The sequence below is a fragment of the Lontra canadensis genome, unplaced genomic scaffold, assembly GCF_010015895.1.
Source record: "Lontra canadensis isolate GAN:19392208 unplaced genomic scaffold, GSC_riverotter_1.0 scaffold141, whole genome shotgun sequence".
Lineage (NCBI taxonomy): Eukaryota > Metazoa > Chordata > Mammalia > Carnivora > Mustelidae > Lontra > Lontra canadensis.
The window spans coordinates 1,044,895-1,066,458 of NW_022631135.1; the positions used below are offsets into that span (position 1 = coordinate 1,044,895).

The 21,564-nt window shown below is 39.5% G+C and overlaps 1 protein-coding gene across 19 annotated transcripts in view; it reads right to left on the reverse strand.

Moving 5' to 3' along the window:
* Positions 1–21,564, reverse strand: part of EPB41L2 (erythrocyte membrane protein band 4.1 like 2) — a 218,621-nt gene that overhangs the window by 106,095 nt on the left and 90,962 nt on the right. For all 19 annotated transcript variants that reach the window (XM_032843482.1, XM_032843481.1, XM_032843479.1 and 16 more), the window contains 2 exons: positions 11,843–12,324; positions 10,735–10,944 (listed from right to left, as the gene is read on the reverse strand). In XM_032843482.1, coding sequence (XP_032699373.1) covers positions 10,735–10,944; positions 11,843–12,310 — 678 coding nt within the window. In that variant the 5' untranslated portion in view covers positions 12,311–12,324. The remainder of the gene's footprint in view (positions 1–10,734; positions 10,945–11,842; positions 12,325–21,564) is intronic.

The following is a 21,564-nucleotide window of genomic DNA, read 5'->3' on the forward strand; positions in this document are numbered from 1 at the left end:
GAGCCACCCAGGCACCCCCTAAATATTTCATTCTTCAAAATCTAGGAATCCCTTTCTCTGCAGTAAGGAGTTGCCAATTTCAGCGCGTGACAACATGATACTCCTGTTATTTTTCTAACCCTGAACAGTAATTTATCAATTACACTCATGTCCCACTCTCAGCTTCGAATGTATAGTCTATCCTCGAAAGTAATACTCATAAGCAGCTTGAGAGGCAAAATATCTTACATTTTTCTTTTTATCTTTTCAGCAAAAGTAGGAAGCAAATCAATTATTTGGGGATAAAAATTATTTCTGAACACACAAGATGTATTTAAATGAATATGATTTTTAAAACCAAATTTGTAAAATACTATGTAAATATGACTTTCTTAACTTCCTCTTTTTCTTAAAAATGACATACCATCCTTAAGGGACATCAGCAAGCCAGGGATTAAAATAATTCCTAAGAAATGAAAATGCACCGTCTTTTTGTCTAACTTTTGCTATTACTCACTGTAATAGCAGGACTTGGCATCAATCTATGAAAATGTATCATCTCTTTAAAAGTAACAAAAACTGTTAAAGAGAGGCCAGTATTAAACTTCTAGCCAGATGAGCAAACCAAAAATTTTTTAAGTATCTTCTTTTAAATGTTGCTAAGTACCACGATCTTCTTTTAAATGTTGCTAAGTACCACGTCCACCAGGACTTATTTCAAAAACTAGAAGCAGCAACTTCTGTAGGCTAGCACATTCCCTGCAAACTATTTGCTTAGAATGAATTTTGACATTTGATTCATATAGGCTTTCTGGGCAACAGAAGAATAGCTTAGCAGAGTGTTCTTACTTGGCTCACTTTAAACTGCTGCTGACAGAAATATAAAAATGATCAATATGACGAACAGCTCAGAAGACTCGGATGAATTGCCCTCTCTATGTAAAAAACTAGGGAACGCACAAAATCAGACTCAACCTCAAAACAAGTTAAAATGGCATATTCCACAAAAGAAACGCAGTGAGGAGTAGCCGTGACTAGGCAGAATGGAGCTTTTGTCTGGAGGTGACTCTGCAGACTATAAGAGTTTAAAAAGAAAAAAAAGTTAAAATAATATTCCTCATAACTTTTCTCTGAGTCCCTGTGTAACTCTGTTGCAGAACATAATGAAACAAATCATAAAAACAGCAATCTGACAGATCCTTTATCAATGCTTGACTCATTTAGCCACCTTGTATGAAGAAATTTTTTCAGAGTTAATCCAGTGCTTTTTATATACCAGCTTTTAGGACATTATATTGAATTCAATCCCTTTAAGATCCAAATATTAGTATACTATATTATATGGTACTGTAAATACTAATACTAATGATGCATTCTGTCCGTATTTTTACTGGACCAAAGTATGAATCCTGCTGTGGAAGGGACAGGATGAAATGAATGGCTCTGGCATTTGTGAAATAAGCACAGGTATAGGCAGGATTCCCAAGTCCCTGATCCGCCTTCAAGCTCTACACATACCCACAGAGGAAGCTCGAGGGAGAGGGGCAACAGGGAGATGGGATCACAGAGAAGAGTTAGCAAAAATTTCTACAGTTGAGAAACACAAGGCAGTTACATCATCTTTAATTTCCTCAGAATAAAGAAAAGTGACTAAAAATAAGAGTAACAAAAACAGAGGGATTCTGAATAGTGTGTTAAACGAAAGGTATTTTATGTTTTTTATTGCCTGAGAGAAATAACATTGCATTTCTTCATTTGATGAATCTTGTCAAGGAGCTAAAAAAAAAAAAAAAATTTTTTTTTTGAGAGAGAGAGACACACATACACACACAGAGGGCATGCATGTTACCAGGATAATCTCAAGGAGACTTCCTGCTGAGCTCAGAGCCCAATACAGGGTTCGATCTTAAGACACTGTGCTCATGACCTGAGCCAAAATCAAGAGTCAGACGCTCAACTGAGTGAGCCACCCCAAGATGCCCCAAGAAGCTAAAATTTTTTAATCCCCATATATTTTAGTGAATGAGAAAAATGTATCAGAACAGATTTTAAAGTACAAACCTTATCCAGAAAATGACCTTCCCCACCATTTCTAATCTTACTCAACCTTCAAATAATTCTCCTTCCAAAACAGAAACATAATTCAAAGACCTCGTGCCTATTCTACTACCTCCCTCAGGTTACAGTGAAAATTACCTGATACTAAATGGTAAATGACCAAAGAGTTCGCTCTGCCCAGCAGCACATGTGAGAAAGGGCCAGGAAGAGCTGGAGGTTGCCTTCAAAATGATGTCAGCGTTGTTACTCAGGGTGAGAAGTTACTTCCCAGTGCCCCCATTTAATGCTTTCAAAATACCACTGATGCCAAGGGCAACCTCCAGCTTTTGAAACCAAACGTTAGGGAGACAGGAAGGATAAAACATGTGGTAGCTTTCTTGACGGCCTGGAAATGAAAACCGTATCATTCTTTCGTGTGCTCAAGAGTGGCACTAGTGAAGAGAGGCAGGGAATAAGGTATTAATTATCTGTTCTCCAAGCCCAGCGTATACTCAGCCAGCAAGCAACCTCTTGCAGCAGTTCCCATGTAAGTGAAAGCACTCCTATAGTCCTATGTTCGGGCAATCTAACATCCCCGACAGGCTGTAAGCCTGTACAGGCCCAGGACCACCCCTTACCCACTTCTGCCCGGCTCTCTCCTAGCAATTTCACAGCCTTTTATAGGAATTTAATTGTTTTCATTCATTTAAGCCCATGAAGTGTTTCTATTAGAAGGTAGCCTGCTGTTTCTAAGTATTTGAAAATCAGGCCAGTGGTTGAGAGAAGTAGCAATAATGAGTGTGGGGGGTGGGGGGGAGTAAGGAGGAGGCCTACATATTTATACGCACACCCAAATCTTTTCTAATTGGAGGGTGGAGAGAAAAATTGGTAACATAAATAAGGAAGTGTGATCATTTAGCTTAGAGAAGAAGGATGAAAATGTTATACACATACAAGAAAGTAGATAAAAAATAAAGCAATGATTACTTTCTATGAGTAGTGTACAAAGTCCTGTGTTAATGCCCCATGAGGAGAGAGAAGAAAGGTCCTTTTCCCAAGGAATAAACAATGCAGGTGAAGAAGTAACAGGAGAAAAATCAAGAGTTTACCAGTTTTCAAACCCAACACAAGTGATTCTTTCAGAAGCTGGTGCATGATTGATTGACAAGTTAATGGTGCAAACAAGTTCAGGGGAAGACAGAGTTAGGACATGACACTATGGGGAGAAGTCATGTGGCTAGAGAGGTAATCACAATGCACAGATGTTCTGATCAGAAACTCAAAGAGAAGATAATTGAGGAGATGCCTGATTAGAAGACCAATTAGGTTGGCAGGAGAAAACCTGGGAGAATCCACTAGTGATAGAGATCAAAAGACAGTCTGAGATCATTCCTGAAAGAGTCCTGAATACCGAGCTAAAGCCGGGTTTGATAAATAGACCGTGATCTGCCCTGTTCCTGGGACTCTCTAGCGTTCCTCAAACTAGACCAAGGATTCAACCACTCACGTGGCACAGTAGCCTCTTGCCACTTACTCAATACAAGTCACTGAGCAGAATTCTCATCTTAAATTTGTTAAGCCAAAGGGATAGTTGGACAGCCAGCCAGCAACATTCCACCGGCTGTTGGGATTTTATATTGCATATAATATATGCCAATCAAATTGTTCTGAGTTCCTAATCCACATTTGTTTGAATCTAACACCATTTTATGGGAGCGTATAGAGTGTGACAACTTCTAGATCCTTCCAGAGTATGGACATAGTGAAAACTATTTAACTAAGAAACTTAGTAAGGTCAGCGCCAGAGATCTGAAAAACCACCTAGGAGAGAGAAAGCAGAATGAGCAATAAAGTAAATAAATTACACCCACTCGAAAGCAATGATCTCAAATTGGACTTCGGAGACCAGTCCTCTACATGAGAAAAGTCAACCTTGACACATTCTACTTTCTGATAAATACTTTTATCATCATCACACCACCGAAAAGAGCCTACATTCACATCGCCTTAATTCATAGCACTAAAGAAAAAAATGGTACTGGCATTCCTGTGTGGGCAGAAACAATGCCTTCAATTCTCAGACTAAAATCAACACGTGGGAACAACTTTCTGACGCCAGAGGGAAATGCAAGCAGCTCTAACTCAGAATGCACGTTCACTCTTGCACCCAAAGCCGTGCAGGAACTTTCACATTTATTCTCTGGCTTAAAAAAAGCTTCAGCTTTTTCTCAGCTCTAGTAAAACCAGCTCTATCATAGAAACAGAGGAAGCAAATATTTTCATTCTTACTTTGCAATCTGAGGATAGAAAAGAGGAAGTGACTGCCCGTAGACATCCGAAGAGTCAAAAGAAAAGGAAACATAGGTCTCCTGACTTTATACCCATGGCTTCAACTAAGTCTGACTGTGTTTTGACCTGAGAGAAAAGAACCCCGCTGTTTTAACACACTGAGTGTCACAGGAGTCCTATAGCTGAGTCTCTGGAACATGCAGGCAGGGCCCAGGAGACTCCCTACAACTCTTTCCATTCAAAGTCTGGTATTAGAGGAGCTTGTCACGTACCATTAAATATTCCAGTAAGATAAAAACAGATGTTATCAAAGACTAGAAATTATAGCGGCTTCATGAGAAAATATAACCCTCAAAGTTTCCCCCTAAAATTTGAGATCTTTTATTATCAATAGATGATAAATTAGTATAAAATATAAATTGTAATTTTCACTAAATCCAATGAAAAAATACTTCACACAAAGATGTGGAACAAATGAACACAGACTAGGCCTTGGGTCGAAATGAATGCATGGCTTAGCAATAAGCTTATTGTTACATAAGACAAAAACAAAAACAATATTAATTACAGTCAAGCCCCTTCCATATTGTTTTTTCACTTACCTGGAATCATGCTCTAAAAATGTCCTCCTATCCGATATTTAGGTTCACAAATATTGTATTTGTGGGGCATTTTTATCCACTTTTAACAGCACATACTGTTATCTCAAAAGAATGCAGACTCAAAAGATAGTTTTTGAAAACAGAGCTGCCTTGGTTCCCTGAGCAAGCTTATTCATTTAATTCCCAAGGTTCAAGAAAGAATAGGTTCAGATGTCCCACAGGAGAAAAAAATGGGGAAACGAGAAGCCTAAAATGAACGGAATAAGGAATATAGGGATATAGATGGACGTTTGGAGATCTAGCCACCCATCTTAAGGAAGTAATTGGAGAAACAGGTAACGTTAGGACACAAACAATACTATTTCCAAGAATTATCTTTAAGAAAAATAATGCAGTTAATACAGGAACATTTGCATGAAATGGGCTTAAAAGGGGTGCCTCTGTTGATGAAAGGTACTGATGGGTACCACAAACCGGAAACTGCCTAACTTTCCCAATGCTCAAATCACATGGATAAAATCTTATCTATAAAGACTACATCTTAATGTAGTGAATAAAAAAAGTCCTCCTGCAGTTGCTATGGCCACACAGCTGCCTACTGTGTTCTAAAATCTAAACAGCACTATTGACCTTGCTGTCTCCTCCTTTCCAATGACTTTCCAACCTCTTCCATGTTTCCCCAGCAAAAGTTGCTCTATAGATTAGTCTGAATCCTCTCATCCTGGCATTGGAATGCTTTCTAGAACCTCATCACTCTATAAGGTCTAAGTTAGGTCATTCTAACTCTTTGAGACTCCTGTACAGACCATGCTTCTCTCCACTGTTGTAGGTGCCCTAAAAGGGAAGATGATCAGGCCCTCTTCAGTGGAGATGCTACAATCTAAAGGACTAGCTGAAAATGAGACACATGTACATACAAAAGGAAAAGAGTAACCACATCTAAAAAGTCATGATAGTTAGAATCTTTGACAGTAAACAGATGGAAACAAGTCTTCTCTCCCAAACCAAATAAAGTGAAAGTATGTATTTCCAACACTGTTGAGTGCTCGCAAGTTCATCAATAGCTACGCTTTCCCGCAACACACTTCCGCAAGGAGTCCTTAGACACTGATTTCCTATGTAGAGCTGTGGAACTACAGAGAAGCAGCATCAGCACATCACTCGAGCTGTCTAAGGCCAATGGTGGAACAGAAAACAGAAGCGCACTCAAACCACATGACGGCTGCCCTCTGCGCCCTGCTGCTGAAGAGGAAGTAACAGCAAGTTGGACGCATGGCAGACCCGTGCTAATGATACTAAGCAAGCAACCAGAGAACCAAAATGGGAAGAAGCACTTGATAAAAGGGAATCAACGAAAATAGGAAATACAACTTAAAACATGTGCATTGTTAGAAGAGCTACTATGACATTGATGATTTATGGCCTATTGTCAGAAAGTCACTGCTCAGAATTCTAGTGAAATGCTTGTACATGAAATCTGCTGGGGGAATCACATCACTGAAGCCTACTCACATTTCATTTTCCTTCTAATTGGAAGGAGAAAAAAATGTACTCAACACATACATGCTACACACTAATTTCAAATTTATCTATCGTTCTCAAAAAAGTTCATTTTTAATGCTATATCAAGTAATCATTTATTAACTGAAAAGACAATCTGTACATTAATATAGTCATAAAAAATAAAGGTTCCTATGCTTTTGCAACCGAGTTAAGTCTCAGTGAATTTAACTTCGGTTAATTGCAAACTTTGGAGCATTTAACTTTGCATTCTTTCTCAACTCTGCTTCAAGCAACCCAACAACTTCATTCCCCATGAGTAGCAAAGTCATTGAAGAGGGAATAGTCATACAGATAAGAATGTTATTTCGTACCATTCCAAAATGAGATCTGACATCTAATAAATGAGTGCTAAACAGAAGGGAAAAAGGGGGGGGGGTAGGCACAGTGATTAATATCAGACATTATTAAGTCAACTGTGACAAACACTTAAATATTCCTAAAAGGGTAACAATGAACAAAGAAAAAGACCAGACAACCCAAAATTAGATGGCAGAACATAGCCACATATCAGTTATCATATAAAATACCCAACCTAAACTCACCAGTTAAAAGACTAAATTCTCAGGGCACCTGGATGGCTCAGTCAGTTATGTGTCTGTCTGGCTCAGCTCATGATCCTGGGGTCCTGGGATTGAGCACCACACAGGGTTCCCTGCTCGGTGGGGAACCTGCTTCTCTCTCTCCCTCCCTCTGCAGCCTCTCTTGTGCTCTCTATCAAATAAATAAAATCTTAAAAAAAAAAAAAAAAAGACTAAATTCTCAAAGTGGAATAAAAAACATATCTCCTCAAAGATGCAAGAGCATAATATCTGTAACCAAAGAAATGGAAAAAGATAGTCCAGGCAAATCCTAACCAAAATAAATCCAGTGCAATTAATATAAATGTCAAAATAAATTTTAAGGTACTATATGATGGCAGAAAGGGAAAAATTTTGTACATGTAGATAAAAGGGGAAAAAAAAAAGACCCATAACAGGATGCAAAAATATTCAGAACTGAATGGCAATGAAGAACCCTATGTTCAAAGTTTGTGTTTTCAACAAGAGATACTTGAAGGGAAAACTGAGCCAAGATTCTGTATATTGACTATTCAACTCAAGAAATTAGAAAAATAACAGGGTAATCCCAAGGAAAAAATAAAGAGCAAAGGGGAAAAAATGCTACAAAGTGGAAAAGAAAAAACAGAAACAACAAAGTCAAGTTGTTTCTTTGAAAAAAAAAAATTAAAAGGGTAACTCTATAGGAAGAATGATTCGGGGGAAGGCAAATAACACTAGACATAAAAATGGAATAAAAACTGAATATACAAGACGACAATGCTATGAAAAACCTCAGGCCAGCCAATGTATCAAATTAGAGGAAATGGACAGTTATCCCTAAAAATATGAATTACTAAAACTGACTCAAGAAAAAACAGAAACTGTCAGTATATGGAAATCAAATCAATGATTTAAAATAACAAAAACAAAACAACAACAACAACAAAAAAAACCCACTCTACTACTCTCCTCTTTACACCAGGCCAAGACAGTTTTAAAGGCAAGTTCTACCAGGTCTCCAAAGAATAAATAATCTGTCATTTATCCAAAGTTTTCCAGAGAATATTAAAAAGGAAGCAACTTTATGAGGCTTATAACCTAGGTTACAAAATCTCATAAAGTGGATAAAAGAAAGTTAAAGGTAATATATGCAAAAACCCTACATTAAAAAATACAGAATGATGGGGCGCCTGGGTGGCTCAGTGGGTTAAGGCCTCTGCCTTCGGCTCAGGTCATGATCCCAGGGTCCTGGGATCAAGCCCCGCATCAGGCTCTCTGCTTGGCGGGAAGCCGGCTTCCCTTCCTCTCTCTCTGCCTGCCCCTCCTGCCTACTTGTGATCTCTGTCAAATAAATAAATAAAAATCTTTAAAAAAAAAAAAATACAGAATGAATACCAAGTCATCACAAATAAGTAGAGACAATGTGGAAAAATTCACCTTGGTGGATACTGGCTGGAATTGAAATTGGCACAACCACTTTGGGGATCACTTTGCAGTACTGGGGAAATCTAAGGAAGTACAACTTCATTCTATCAACATTCCAATTCCACAACGTCCCAACTCCACTACAAAGTGTCCACCCTGAAGAAACTCTTGCACAGTAAACAAGGCAAGGTCTACGATTATGTTCACTGAAGCACTGATTATTATACGACAAAAAGAAATGGAGCCTCCATGGAGGAAGGGAGAAACTCGTTCAGTCATTCACAGTAAACTAGACAGCAGTTAAACAAAGTAGATTTACATGCTGTAAAAAGAAATGGACAGAGCGAGAGAGGAGAGAGGGGATGGAGACTTTAGCAAAGTTTTTAAGGTTTTAGTCCTTAAAGAAATCTGAAACACATGGCAACATGGGAACATCTGATTAAATTTTTTTTTTTAAGATTTTTATTTATTTATTTGAGAGAGAGAGACAGTGAGAGAGAGCATGAGTGAGGAGAAGGTCAGAGGGAGAAGCAGACTCCCCACGGAGCCGGGAGCCCGATGCGGGACTCGATCCCGGGACTCCAGGATCATGACCTGAGCGGAAGGCAGTCGTCCAACCAACTGAGCCACCCAGGCGTCCCTTGATTAAAATTTTTTGGTGAATTGTCAATTATTTCCTAGAGTTTTGTAGTTTTTACATACATCGTGATTTTAAAAGACAGACCACAAAAATAGATTTAAACCATAAAGGACATTGGTAAATCTTGATGTATGGTGATACAATGAGATTCAGAGATAGCAGGGACCTTCTGAATTATCTAAGGTATCTTATATTCTATAGACGAAGTCAGTTTCTGGGCCTCAGTTTGGTTTGAATAAATGACTTAAGGTCAAGTTATCATATCAAGCTGGTTCTCATATTCTAGACACCCTAACTTCTAGGATAGGTAAGAGAAACAAGGGACATGTGGTCAAATGTAACAGAGTCAAGTTCAGACCAGCTACCCTTTGTGTTCCTTACTGTCCCCTCACCCCCAGATACACAGTGTCAGGCAGTCTTCCCCACGCCCCTCCCTGTCTCTCTCAGAGCTTTAAGGATTTTTAATCCTCTTTTGCTGCTCCTGTTCTTGAAATAACTGAAATATCAGAATAATTATAACTAAAATGAGTCAAATAAAGGCAAGGGCTTAGAAGACATTCAACTTAGCACCCTCCAACCTTGTACTCTAATACACGTTTATATAATAAACTACTGTTCAACTAGATAGGTCTATTTCACCAAGCTGAATGCTTTCATTGTAAAGTATAACTTCTATTTTTAATATGGAAGAATGTAAGGAATGAGGAAAAAATAACTTTAATATGTAAATAGATGAGAAGACCCTCAAAAAAGATTATTTAGAGACCTTATTTTCAATGAACAAAAGAGGTCCCACGCGTAGCAAATGGAACAGGCTAGTTTGGTGGTCAGGTCCATGACGTCTGGAGTCACACTGCCAGGTCTGGAATTCGGATTCACCCACAAACTAGCTGGGAAACTCCAGACACGTTACGATAACTCTCTAAGCCTTACATCTGCCCACCGTAACAATGAAAATAACCACAACAATACCTACTAATACCTACCTCACAGAGAGTCTCACAAGTGTGATGTGAACTCATCCAACGGAAGCAGCTGACACAGTTCTTCAGTGAACATCAACTACTAGCATACATTCTTGTAAATAAAGCAACTTAGCTATGAAAAGCAACAAGCTCTTCTGACTGACAAAATTATAAGGTATGAGACGATTTAAAAAATTATATTGGTTTTGGTCACATCCAAGCTAATGAGTTACACGCCTTGTAAATCAAGAGTGTTTTTTAATTAAATGACACTAAATAATTGAGCTTGATTTTAAGTCTGTATATGACTTGGAAATAAAAAGAAAAAAAAATAACAGATAGTGTTAAAGTGAAATTAGCATGGCTCTTGAAATAATCAACATAGCACTACTGGTTTTCCTCAAGCGAATCCCTTACGGACAAGGTAATAGTCCAACCATATAATGTCCATTCAGAACAAACACCTGCCAACCCACATGACCCGAGCAAACTAGCCGAACCCTGGTCCTGACTCCCGCCCTACCAGAAGGGTCAGGAAATATTGTCTGTAATAGAAATGACCCTCTTCTAGGTTTTCTTGTTTTTTGAAGCAAAACTGACAGGCCAGCTTATAGGAACACAGCAAGGTACACACTATGCCCCCGCACCAGTGAGGGCAGCCCGTACTTCCGCTCTCCGGCGGGGCCCTGTCTCACCTCCAGGTCACAGCTGTACTCGGTGCCGTCCAGGAGGATCACTTTGCACTGGACTGTTTTGGTCTTCTTGCTGGCTTTCTGGGAGGCCTTCTCTGCTTTTAGCTCATTGGTCTGCACTTCCTTGGTCTCCCTCTTTGCTGCTTCTTCTGACTTGTCTTCCTGCATTTCCTTTACCTTCTCCTCTCTCTCCTTCCTTACCTCTTCAGCAGGCTGTTAACGGAAAAAAGGAAGTTCAAACTAAAGTTAGCCAATCTGCAGAAGACCCAAGTATTCAAAGGAAAATCTTCGGTAAGAATCGTGATTGTCAAACACCGTCAGCCTCAGATTTTTAAAGACCTCAAGATTTTGCCGGAAAGGGTATTTCCCTGTATCGCCCTTCTCACAATCCACCACCCATTTTCTCATTTTACTGATTTGGTAATTTCACCATTAAATAAGTAAAAGAAACTACGTCCTGGCCACTAAAATTTAAATATTTCAAATATAAAATATAATTTCGCATCATGGCAAAACCTAGGCTTCATTAAGCAACCAAAATGCTCACATGTACAAATCTATTTCTTCCTACTCACTGAACACTTACATACATCAAATCAAAGATATTAAAATCTATACTACTTAAAAAGGAGAGGTGGTAGAATTCGGAGAGTATCCATTTAACCTTAAAAGGAAGAGTCATGAATTGATTTTTATGGTTTGCATAAATAGTCAATTTTTTGGTCTTATTATCTTGGCCAGGTTTAAAGAAGTAATGAGAAGGCCGTGGCAGACACTGTAAGCCACAGTAGTGTCTGAATATAAGAAATCTGGATAGGATTCCAAAGAAAAAACTCCTTTTTGGTAAGTGGTTAAAACACCAAGTTTTTGGGGTGCCTGGGTAGCTCAGTGGGTTAAAGCCTCTCTGCCTTCGACTCGGGTCATGATCCCAGAGTCCTGGGATCGAGCCCCGCATCGGGCTCTCTGCTCAGCGGGGAGCCTGCTTCCTCGTCTCTCTGCCTGCCTCTCGGCCTACTTGTGATCTCTGTCTGTGAAATAAATGAATAAAATCTTTAAAAAAAAAAACAAAACACCAAGCTTTCACTTCCAGACGATTTGTTCTCAAACATACCTGTGCCTCAGCACGGCTCACAGAGGGCTTCTCTTCCTTGACATCAACTTTCACCTCCTGCTGCTTTCTCTGAGAGGTCTCTTCAACATCGCTCTTGGCCTGCCTTTCTCCTTCAGGAAGCGATTCCTCTTGGTCTAAAACCTCCTCCACGGCAGCTTGGGCAGGCTCTTTTTTATCTCCTCCGTCTTTAGCCGCTACTAAGGTATAGGACTTCTGTTTCTTAAGCCATGGGGGTATGAATCGAGAAATGCCCCTGCTCTCAGACGGATCCCTCTCTTTCTTCTGGCGGCGTGGACTACTTTGGCTTTCAGCTATAGGAGAAGACTGGGAACGTTTTTCCTCCTCTGGATCAGAGGACTGATTCTGCTGATTTTCTGCTACTTCTTTAGGTTTTTCCTTGGTGGCATCTGCTCCTAATGGCTCAGATTCCTTCTTCACCTCAGATGTGGAGCCTACTTCAGTGGTCATGGTTACAGCATATGCTGTAAACAAAACAAAACAAACAAAAAAATATCACAAAATGTTATCGTACAAACTCACAGATTTAGTTTAGAGGTAAGGAACGGTGGGGAGGAAGGGTAGGAAAGGAAATGGCAGAGAGAGAGGGGGGCAGAAAACGTGTAGAGAAGGAAAGCTCATAAGCACAAATCAAAATGGAGATTGCTACTCTTAGAATTCTCCATCAGAATCAAGAACCAGAAGTTGCATCACAATAGAACTAACTGATTCTGTACTGGTAGGGCTTAAAACCGTTAACAGCTTAGAGTGATTACTTTTATTAAGTTTCATCTAGCCATAAGTAATTTTCCCCGCACAACTCCCATTTTTTAAAGGAAAGTTACTTTTCTCTCTACTTAGTATCCCTTGTTCTATAATACAAAAATTTATTGATAATGTTAGAAAGTATGGAAACAAATTTCACTGTAATTTCACATAGTGAAATCAAAATCTACAAAAATGTGAGGTGTCATGCTTGCTTCAGCAGCATATATACAAGAATGTGAGGTATAAAAAAAATCAGGTATTATAAAGATGAAGCCTAAATGTAGAGTGCTTAATGTGAAAAAATTAGATCTGGGGGAAAAAAGGTATTTTTCCCCCCAATTTAAATCCCACAATATACCAACATTATTTCAGTGCAGCAGTCTTCTGAGAATACTGAGACTACGATCAAAAATCTAACCCTCCATCCCACTCAACCTCAAACACGGTTTTCCTTGTAGCTGAGATTTTAAGATAAGTATCTCAGGGCCCCTAATTGGAACCAAATGAAGACATTATAGCAGTGGGGAGAAGTGCATCTAATAATTGGTCCTATCACAACTAATGAAAAAAAAAACTGAAATTAAATCTGAAAGTAGGGCACCTGGGTGGCTCAGTTGGTTAAGCAGCCAACTCTCAGGTCATAATCTCACTTCGTGGGATTGAGCCCCACAGTGGGCTCTGTGCTCAGCAGGGAGTCTGCTTGAGACTCTTTCTCTGGGCCCCCCGCCCCGGTCACACTCTAAAATGAATCTATAAAAAATAAATCTGAAAGTAAATGGTTGTCTCAATTTCACATAAGCAAAGAGGTACTATTTAAAGTATAGCTCCCCCACTGACATTTAAAAAAAAAAATAGGAATAGCAGAGATAGTACACTCTCTCCTCTCTTGACAATGATAAAAGGTCAGGCACCCTAGCCAGCAGCAAACCTAGCCAAACCACCATGAGATGCCACTTCATATACACTAAAGGATGGCTATCATCAAACAGACAGTAACAAGTACTGGTGAGGATGGGGAAAATGTAGAGCAGGAATGTGAGATGATGCAGCTCCTTTGGAAAAGTTTCTCAAATAGTAAGTTAGCATAGGACTTAGCAATTCCACTCCTAGGTATATACCCAAGAGAAATGAAAACATATGTTCCCAGGAAAACTTGTCGTCAAATGTTCCTAACAGTCTTATTCATACTACTCAAGAAATAGAAACAACCCAAATTCCTACCAACTAATGGAGGGATAAACAAAATGGGTGTGTCCATACAATATTATTACATCATAAATAGGACTGAAGTACAATATATGTTGCCATAAACAACACTTGAAAACATTATTCTAAGTGAAAAAATTCAAAAGGTCTTGGATGCATGCATGGGTGGCTCAGTTGGTTAAGTGTCTGCCTTCGGCTCAGGTCATGATCCCAGGGTTCTGGGATTGAATCCTGCATTGTGCTCCTTGCTCAGCAGGGAGCCTGCTTCTCCCTGGGCCTGCCACTCCCCCTTCTTGTGTGCACGCGCGCGCTCTCTCTCTCTCTCTCTCTCTGAAAAATAAATAAAACCTTTAAAAAATATAAGCAAATCCATAAAGACAAAGTAGATTAGTGGTTGCAAAGGGCTGGAGGATGGAGAGAATAATGAGCAACCACGAATAGATATAGGGTTTCCTTGGGGGGTGATGAAAATGTTCTGGAATTACACAGTGGTAATGGTTGTACAACCCTGTGAATATACTGAAAATCACTGAATTGTAAACTTTAAAAGAATGAGAATTCAATAACTAAAAATAATTTTTTAAAATGTTATTCATAGGGTGCCTGGGTGTCTCAGTGGGTTAAGCATCTAACTTGATTTAGGCTCAGGTCGTGATTTCAGGATCCTGAGATGGGACCCCATCAGGCTCTGCACCCAGCAGGGAGTTTGCCTGTCCTTCTCCCTCTTCTCCTTCCCCTACTCATGCTTGCACTCTCTCTCAAATAAAATCTTTTAAAAAAATGTTATTCACCTCTAATATGTGAAGATGAAAACATTCAGTCAGCCTGCCTATATTCAATGGGCCCCTACAGTGTGCCAGGTACAGGGCCCATGAATAAAGGACTGCCTTTGAGAAGGTGAAGGTAGGGGAGAAGGTGGTGTACAGGTGAGTCAAGAGCACATTGCTTAAAAAAAGGCACAAGACAGATACTTCACCCAGATTCAGAGAAGAGGGTCATTAGGTAAGCCTTTCTGCAAAAGTGGACATCTGAGTTACTTTAAAACTGAGCCTTCATTCAGGCAAGGGAGTCAGTTGGGAGGCATGTAGAAACATAAGAAAATTCCTCTTACAGGAAACCACAACTACTGTTGTGAAGTGGGAGCTTGCTACAGGGATAGGGAAGAAGGGGAGAGGTGAATTGGCAATGACAAAGTAGAAGAATAGAATCCAGGACATAAAAGGTTGTGTGTATCACACTAAGAAAGCACTTGAGGTTGATTTAAAAACAGTAAAAAGTCACATAAGCATTTTACAGAGACAGGAGTAATGTAATCAGACCCACATTTTGGATAGCCCAGGCTGGCAGGAAAATACAGGATGAGAGAAGAGACTGAAAGAGAACAATAATCCACACACGAGAAGATGAGGGTCTGCATTTGGGCAGCAGTAGCGAGATGAAGGAGAAGAAATGCATCCAATGGCAAAGAGGTTGACAGCACAACACGGTGACCACAATGAATGTAGCAAGTCAAGAGAGGGAAAGGGTCGAGGGAAAGTCTCGGGTCATGGGAGACTGGGGTGATGGTGGAACCACCCACTGGAATGAGGAACAAGGAAAGAGGGTCTGACTGAGACAAATCCGGTTTTGAATTCACTGTGATTGACCAGTCTCTCGAGCTGACCACATGGCACACAGATCTTGAACAGAGACCAGATATGTGCGAGAGAAGCAGATTTGGGAGATGTCTTCATGTGGGGGACAGCTAAAAGCACCAGTGATACCAACGCCACCTAGAGAAGAAGTGTATTTGAGTTTAGAGGGTCCTGAGCAGAACTTTATCCCCACCCAACATTTCCGGGTCAGGTAGAAGAAAAGGCATGAGGGAGAGGAGAAATACACAGTGAGACCAGGAGCTGAGAGGAACTAATGTCCTTGAGGGCAACGCTACCAAGGAGGAATAGGTAACGAGAACATTTACAGTCCAATCTTACTTCTCGTTTTTAGGCATTTATTTTTAATTCTATCTGTGTTTGAATATTTGCGCATATCTGTTCACTATCTCTATAAAGTATAAAAGTATTAAGTGTAGGTCTGTTAGTAACAGCCTAACTTCTATTGTGTTGACCTCAGATCACCAAATGTAAACACTGTATTTTGTCAAACTGGGAAGTAAACCGCACAAATAAAGCCAGGTGGGCTACATAGGTTCTGGCCTGTTATATTGTGGAAAAATCAATCATCAATATTCCTGAAGATCAAAAACTGGTGATATTAAGCAAAATTAAGCTATATGTTTTACGTAGTTTTTGTGGAAAATACTAGTTCAATATAAACTAAAATGTGAATATTAAGGCATCACCTTCATTTAGGAAGACAAGAGGCATGATTCGTTAAGTCATTGTAAAGCTAATGTCATCGTTACTGAGTTTTCTTCTCCAAAGATTTGAAATGAAAGCTCAGATAAATAGAATGAAGTTACTATTCATAAGCCTAAGTTGTTTTTTACCTTCAATTTCTTTAAAATTAATTAATTTTAATAAGAGAATCAGTTGTTCTCTTTATTAGCTTGATTTTGTTGTTGTTTAAATTCCACATAAAGGAGAGTTCTTAAGCGGTCTTTCTCTGACATTTCACTCACCATAATGTTCTTTGGGTCCATCCATGTCACTGTAAATGGCAAGATTCCATTCTTGTTTATGAATAGTCGTGTGTGTGTGTGTGTGTGTGTGTCACAATTTCTTTATCCATTCTCCCATCAATGGAATCTTAGGTTGTTTCCACATGTTGGCTATTGTAAATAATGCTACAGTGAATATGGGTTCATGTACCTTTTTGAGTTAGTGTGCTTTCGTTTTCTTCTAATAATCCAGAAAAGGAATTGCTGAATCACATGGTAGTTAATTTTTCTTTTTTTTAATTTTCTGAGGGACATCCACACTGTTTTCTCTAGTGGGTGTATCACTATTAGGTATTTAAGATGCAAAACCATGACTTCCAGTAAGATCTTTACATGAGTTCTTGAACTGGCCCCATATTGCACAGAAGGTCTTTTTCCTCCTTTAAAGTACCATTTTCCATGTACCACTTAAGTGGAGATTATTTACATTAATCACAAAATGACCAAAGTTGATTTTTAGTATATACTCTCTAACTACATTTTAAGAGTTGAACCAATGCCCTGATAGAATTTAAAATAAAAATGTCCCACCCTTGTCCAAGCTAATCAAGATAATTGGTAGCTCTGTAATTCCTTTGGCTATGAGAAATAATCTGGAGACCAATCAAGTAAAGTTGATTTTTGATCAAAATATTTTAAATAAATATATTTAATGAAATGAAATATAAAATTAACGTTTTCACTATATGTTAGAAGCATTAAAATTTATTATATTTTAATAAGAGCTATCACTTACTGGGTCAGACATCATACACATAATTTCTGCTCTTCAAAACATCCTACAGAAGAGGTATTATCCCCATGCTGTATGTAATAAAAAGTTAAGTGACTTGTCCAAGGCCACTGAATGGAGGACCACACAGCTGTGTGCATGTGTCTTCACCTGTATTTCATAATGTTGGAATGACAGAATCAACCAGGGCTCTTCGCGTAGTCCTCAAAGAAAATCCATACCAGTTTGTGAAAATGACTACAGAATATGAATCTATTGTCATTCATTATAATTAGGGCTGGTCCTCCCCCAATAAGAAATTTATAGATGAGTTCCCATCACAAAGGAAATCATATTTGAATGTTATGACTTGGCCATTCACAACTGAGCTGATGGGCAGAAATTAAAGACAAGGTGTTAACACAGAGAAAAAGAACACAGATAAATAAGAACTTTATTCCTCACAAAGCTGGTCTTCCTCAATCACTACTGTATTCACACTTATAAGATGTTAAGAACCTCAGAGCAGATCAATAGCATCCATCCAAATGCAAGTTACAAGATAAAAAAGCAGGAGGGAGGCGGGTGGGTAGTGGGCTACATGGGTGATGAATATTAAGGAGGGCACGTGCTGTGACGAGCACTGGGTGTTGTATTTAAGTGATGAATCACTGAATTCCACTCCTGAAATCAATATCGCATTATATGGTAGCCGGATGCCAAATAAAAATTAAAAACAAAAACAAGATAAACAATAGAACTGGCTAATTGTATAAAATTGTATTTTGTAAATACTCAAAAATAAGGGTGGATATAATTACCTGTATATAAGTACATTCTTAAAATAGTTTCTAAGAGATCAACAAAGCTCAAACCTAAACACTACCTTCTTTGTTGACATAACGGTTTCTTGAACAAATTACCACCATCGAGAAAACATGATTATAGCACAGCCATTCACCATAATTATCATGCTTGTGACTCTCAAGAGTTTCAAATGTGGATAAGCCTTTAAACTCCAACACCCATTAAAAAAATGGAAACTCCAGCAGTGGAACCCAAGCCCTCCCAATAAAAGGAAACCCCCATAAGACCTGGGATCTTTCTTTTCTTCACGGCTATGTTCCCAGCATCTAGACTGGCACAGAGAGGTACCAGTCAGAGTGCTATGAAATCGTCTCTTCTAATATCTCATTTTACCTTATCAACAGGGAAACGGAGGCTCAGAAAGACAGGAGATTTGCCCAAGATCACAAAGCTAGACTCAGGAAGCCAAACTGAGAACAGAGGTTTCCCAAACTCTAGCTATGCTCATTCCACTAATTACCTATTATAAATACAATTACAAATACCTAACACCCATCACTAGTATAGTTATGTAGCATATTAAGTAAAGCCCTGTCTACTTATCAGCAACCAGAAGGAATATCACTGTGAACAGCCAAGCCCATTAGACAAGCATGTGCTTCTGACACAATTACCATGTTGGCATACCCCATGTGGGTCCACACAACTGTTCATTATTGTGACGGCTCCACGAGAAACAGCATGCATCACTTCACACGCAACCAAGCAGAAAACCATCAACAGAGGATCAGCACTCTTTTTTTTCTTATCTTTAAAACGGGAGGTAAATTCCAAAGTGCCTTCTCTCACTAGCCTAAATAAACTACCACATAACATCATGCTAGTGAACACACTGGCCCACAACAAGCCAAGCAAAGCACATACCCAACTCTAGATACTCCTACAAAGAACTTCAAGCACGGGCTTTATGCTAATTATTGGGTCCAGATGTTTCCTTAAAACCTTGAGAGAACCAGCGCTACTCTAAGAGCCCTTGCTGTATCCAGGGAACAAGGCAGGTGCCGCAGCCAGCAGAGTGGCTCTCCTCGGCGGAGATCAGAGCAAGAGGAGCTCTTGGAATTCTACCAACAAAGCTCAATCCGTTAGCTAGGGGACTCCAGATTTACAAAAGGGAAAAGTACGCATGTCTAAATTCCAAAATGGTGGTAAGGGAATCAAGAGAGGCTTACCTGTGAAAGTAAGGAGTAAGAAATCAAGCAATGCCACAAATATCGAACTTCTAGAATATGGGCAACGTGTGCGCGGTTTCAATGTGGTCACTTTCTAAGTCTGACAAAACTGATTTTCATGTGTAACTGGCCCGAGGATAAACTTTCTGATACCCACACTCACCGGCTTATGGGCATGTCCCCCAACAGCCTATAGCCCAGGAGAAAGTCTTTTAATACCCAACCTCATTCCCTGAAAGCATCAAATGGGAGAAAAAACAAAATGGGAACCCCAATAGAGAAATGATTCGGCAGCCACCTAACTCTACTTAGGAAAGAATAAAAGCCATGCTTCTCCAATACATACAACAAGAAAGACTAAAGGAGGAGGGAAAAGGAGGAGGAAGTCAAAGGGAAGAAAAAGGAAAAAAATATCTGGAGAGGAAAAGGAATAACAAAAACAGGCCAACTGCACGTAATTAGAGCAGACTGCATGTAATTCCTCTCTCCCTCATGGGTTTATTTTTCTTGAGTGTCAGAAGGTCTATAGAATACAGCATTCCATATTCAAATATGTACAGCTACATTCCAAAGGGACGATCTGTTGTTCAAATGATCTCTGTGGTGAGGATAAGCGTATTATTTTTTAAACAGTCCAATGTTGTCCACCCTAGTTACCTTAATAACACACTCTGTGGCTTATTTGTTTTTTCTTAAAAGGGATAAAGAATCTTTAAAGGAGAGAGAACTATTACTGTAAAGATATAAGCTCGCATCTGGCTTAAATTAAACCCACATACACAAAAGATATGAACTGTAGCCCTCGGCTAGCTCAAGCCTCGGCAAGATCAGATTACATTCGCAGCACGTATTTCCTCCACCCTCTCTTGTTCTAACAAAACTCAAATTTTGCTGGGCTTCACTCTCTCCTCCACATGCAGGCCTCCAGGCCAGGCCACAAGGCAATGATCTGGTCTAAGGCCTTCCCGGCTGTCTCCTGCCCCCTGCCACGACAACCTGCAGAAACAGTCTGCTGGTGGGCTTCTGGGAAGATTCCTCCCTCTAAAAGGAGCCACAAGGTAGAGAAGGCACTTCTTCTGTCTCTGAGCACCATACACCTGACTCCTAGGAATGCTGTTGGCATCTTGAGGATCCAAGAAGGGAGAACATCTGAGGGCAAAGTGACACACAGCAGAGCTGTCAAGCCACACGGGTCAGGTTCAACGTGTAAGCTTCCAGTTCTGGGAGAGACCACAGTCCCTACTACAAGAACAATGGGGCGCAGCTGAGCAAATAAGCTCTGGGGCACCTGGGTGGCTCAGTGGGATAAGCATCCGACTCTTGATTTCAGCTCAGGTCATGCGTTCGAGCCCTGTGTTGGGCTCCATGCTGGGTGTGAAGCTCACTTAAAAAAAAAATTAAAAACAAAAACAAAGTGGTAAAAAATCAGCCCTAAGAAACTGGAAATGCATCCAGAACTATCTCAGGTAATTATTACTCCCCACTGGGTTTTATGGCCCTCATACCTAAGAGCCATGATTGTTGAAATGTTCCATTTTTTCCTGATGCTCAAATTCTTAAAACCTAGTATCTGAGTCAATATCTGAGTAAGATAAATGATTAAATCTTTATTCTAACTGTAAATAAGAATGAAACAAATCTTAGAGTTCCTCAAAGATTCTCTTTCTTCATATATTAGGGGAACCTCCCCCAGTGAAAATCAAGAGCTAATTTTCAATAATATTCAATTCCAGTAACACCTAAGATAAGTGGTAAAAATCTTTTTAAAAAAGCCAAGACCTTGCTGCTCTCATTAAGAATTATATCAAGATGGGCCCAGGATGATGTATGGAATTACTGAATTACTATATTGTACACCTGAAACTAATAAAATACTGCATATTAACTACACTAGAATTCTAATTTTTTAAGACACGACATCAAGAAAGATCTGTGCTGGGCAAAGTCTTCTCCACAAGCAACTAGGGTTAGCCCCAAAACAGATACCCTTTCCTAGAGTGGGGCTCAATAAACAGGAACTGTGCAGAAGTCATCAGGATCCCAACACCGGTATCATTCTCGTCATCAAAATGCACATAAACCTTGTCACATTGGGCCCTCCAACAGCATACACTAATCAAAGTGATGGAGACATCCGGAACCCTGCTGGCTCTTCATTAAGCAATGAAGCATTGTGTGGTCAAAATTACTGATGAACTGCATTGAATTCCTTCTCCCAGACGGGGCCCCAACTTTTTTTTTTTTTTTTTTTTAAACAGCCAGAGCTGGAGCTGCATTCTTTCTGTGCAAAGCTCTCTAATCTTTGGATAAAATAACATAGTGGTTTGAAGATCAAGTCTGGGAA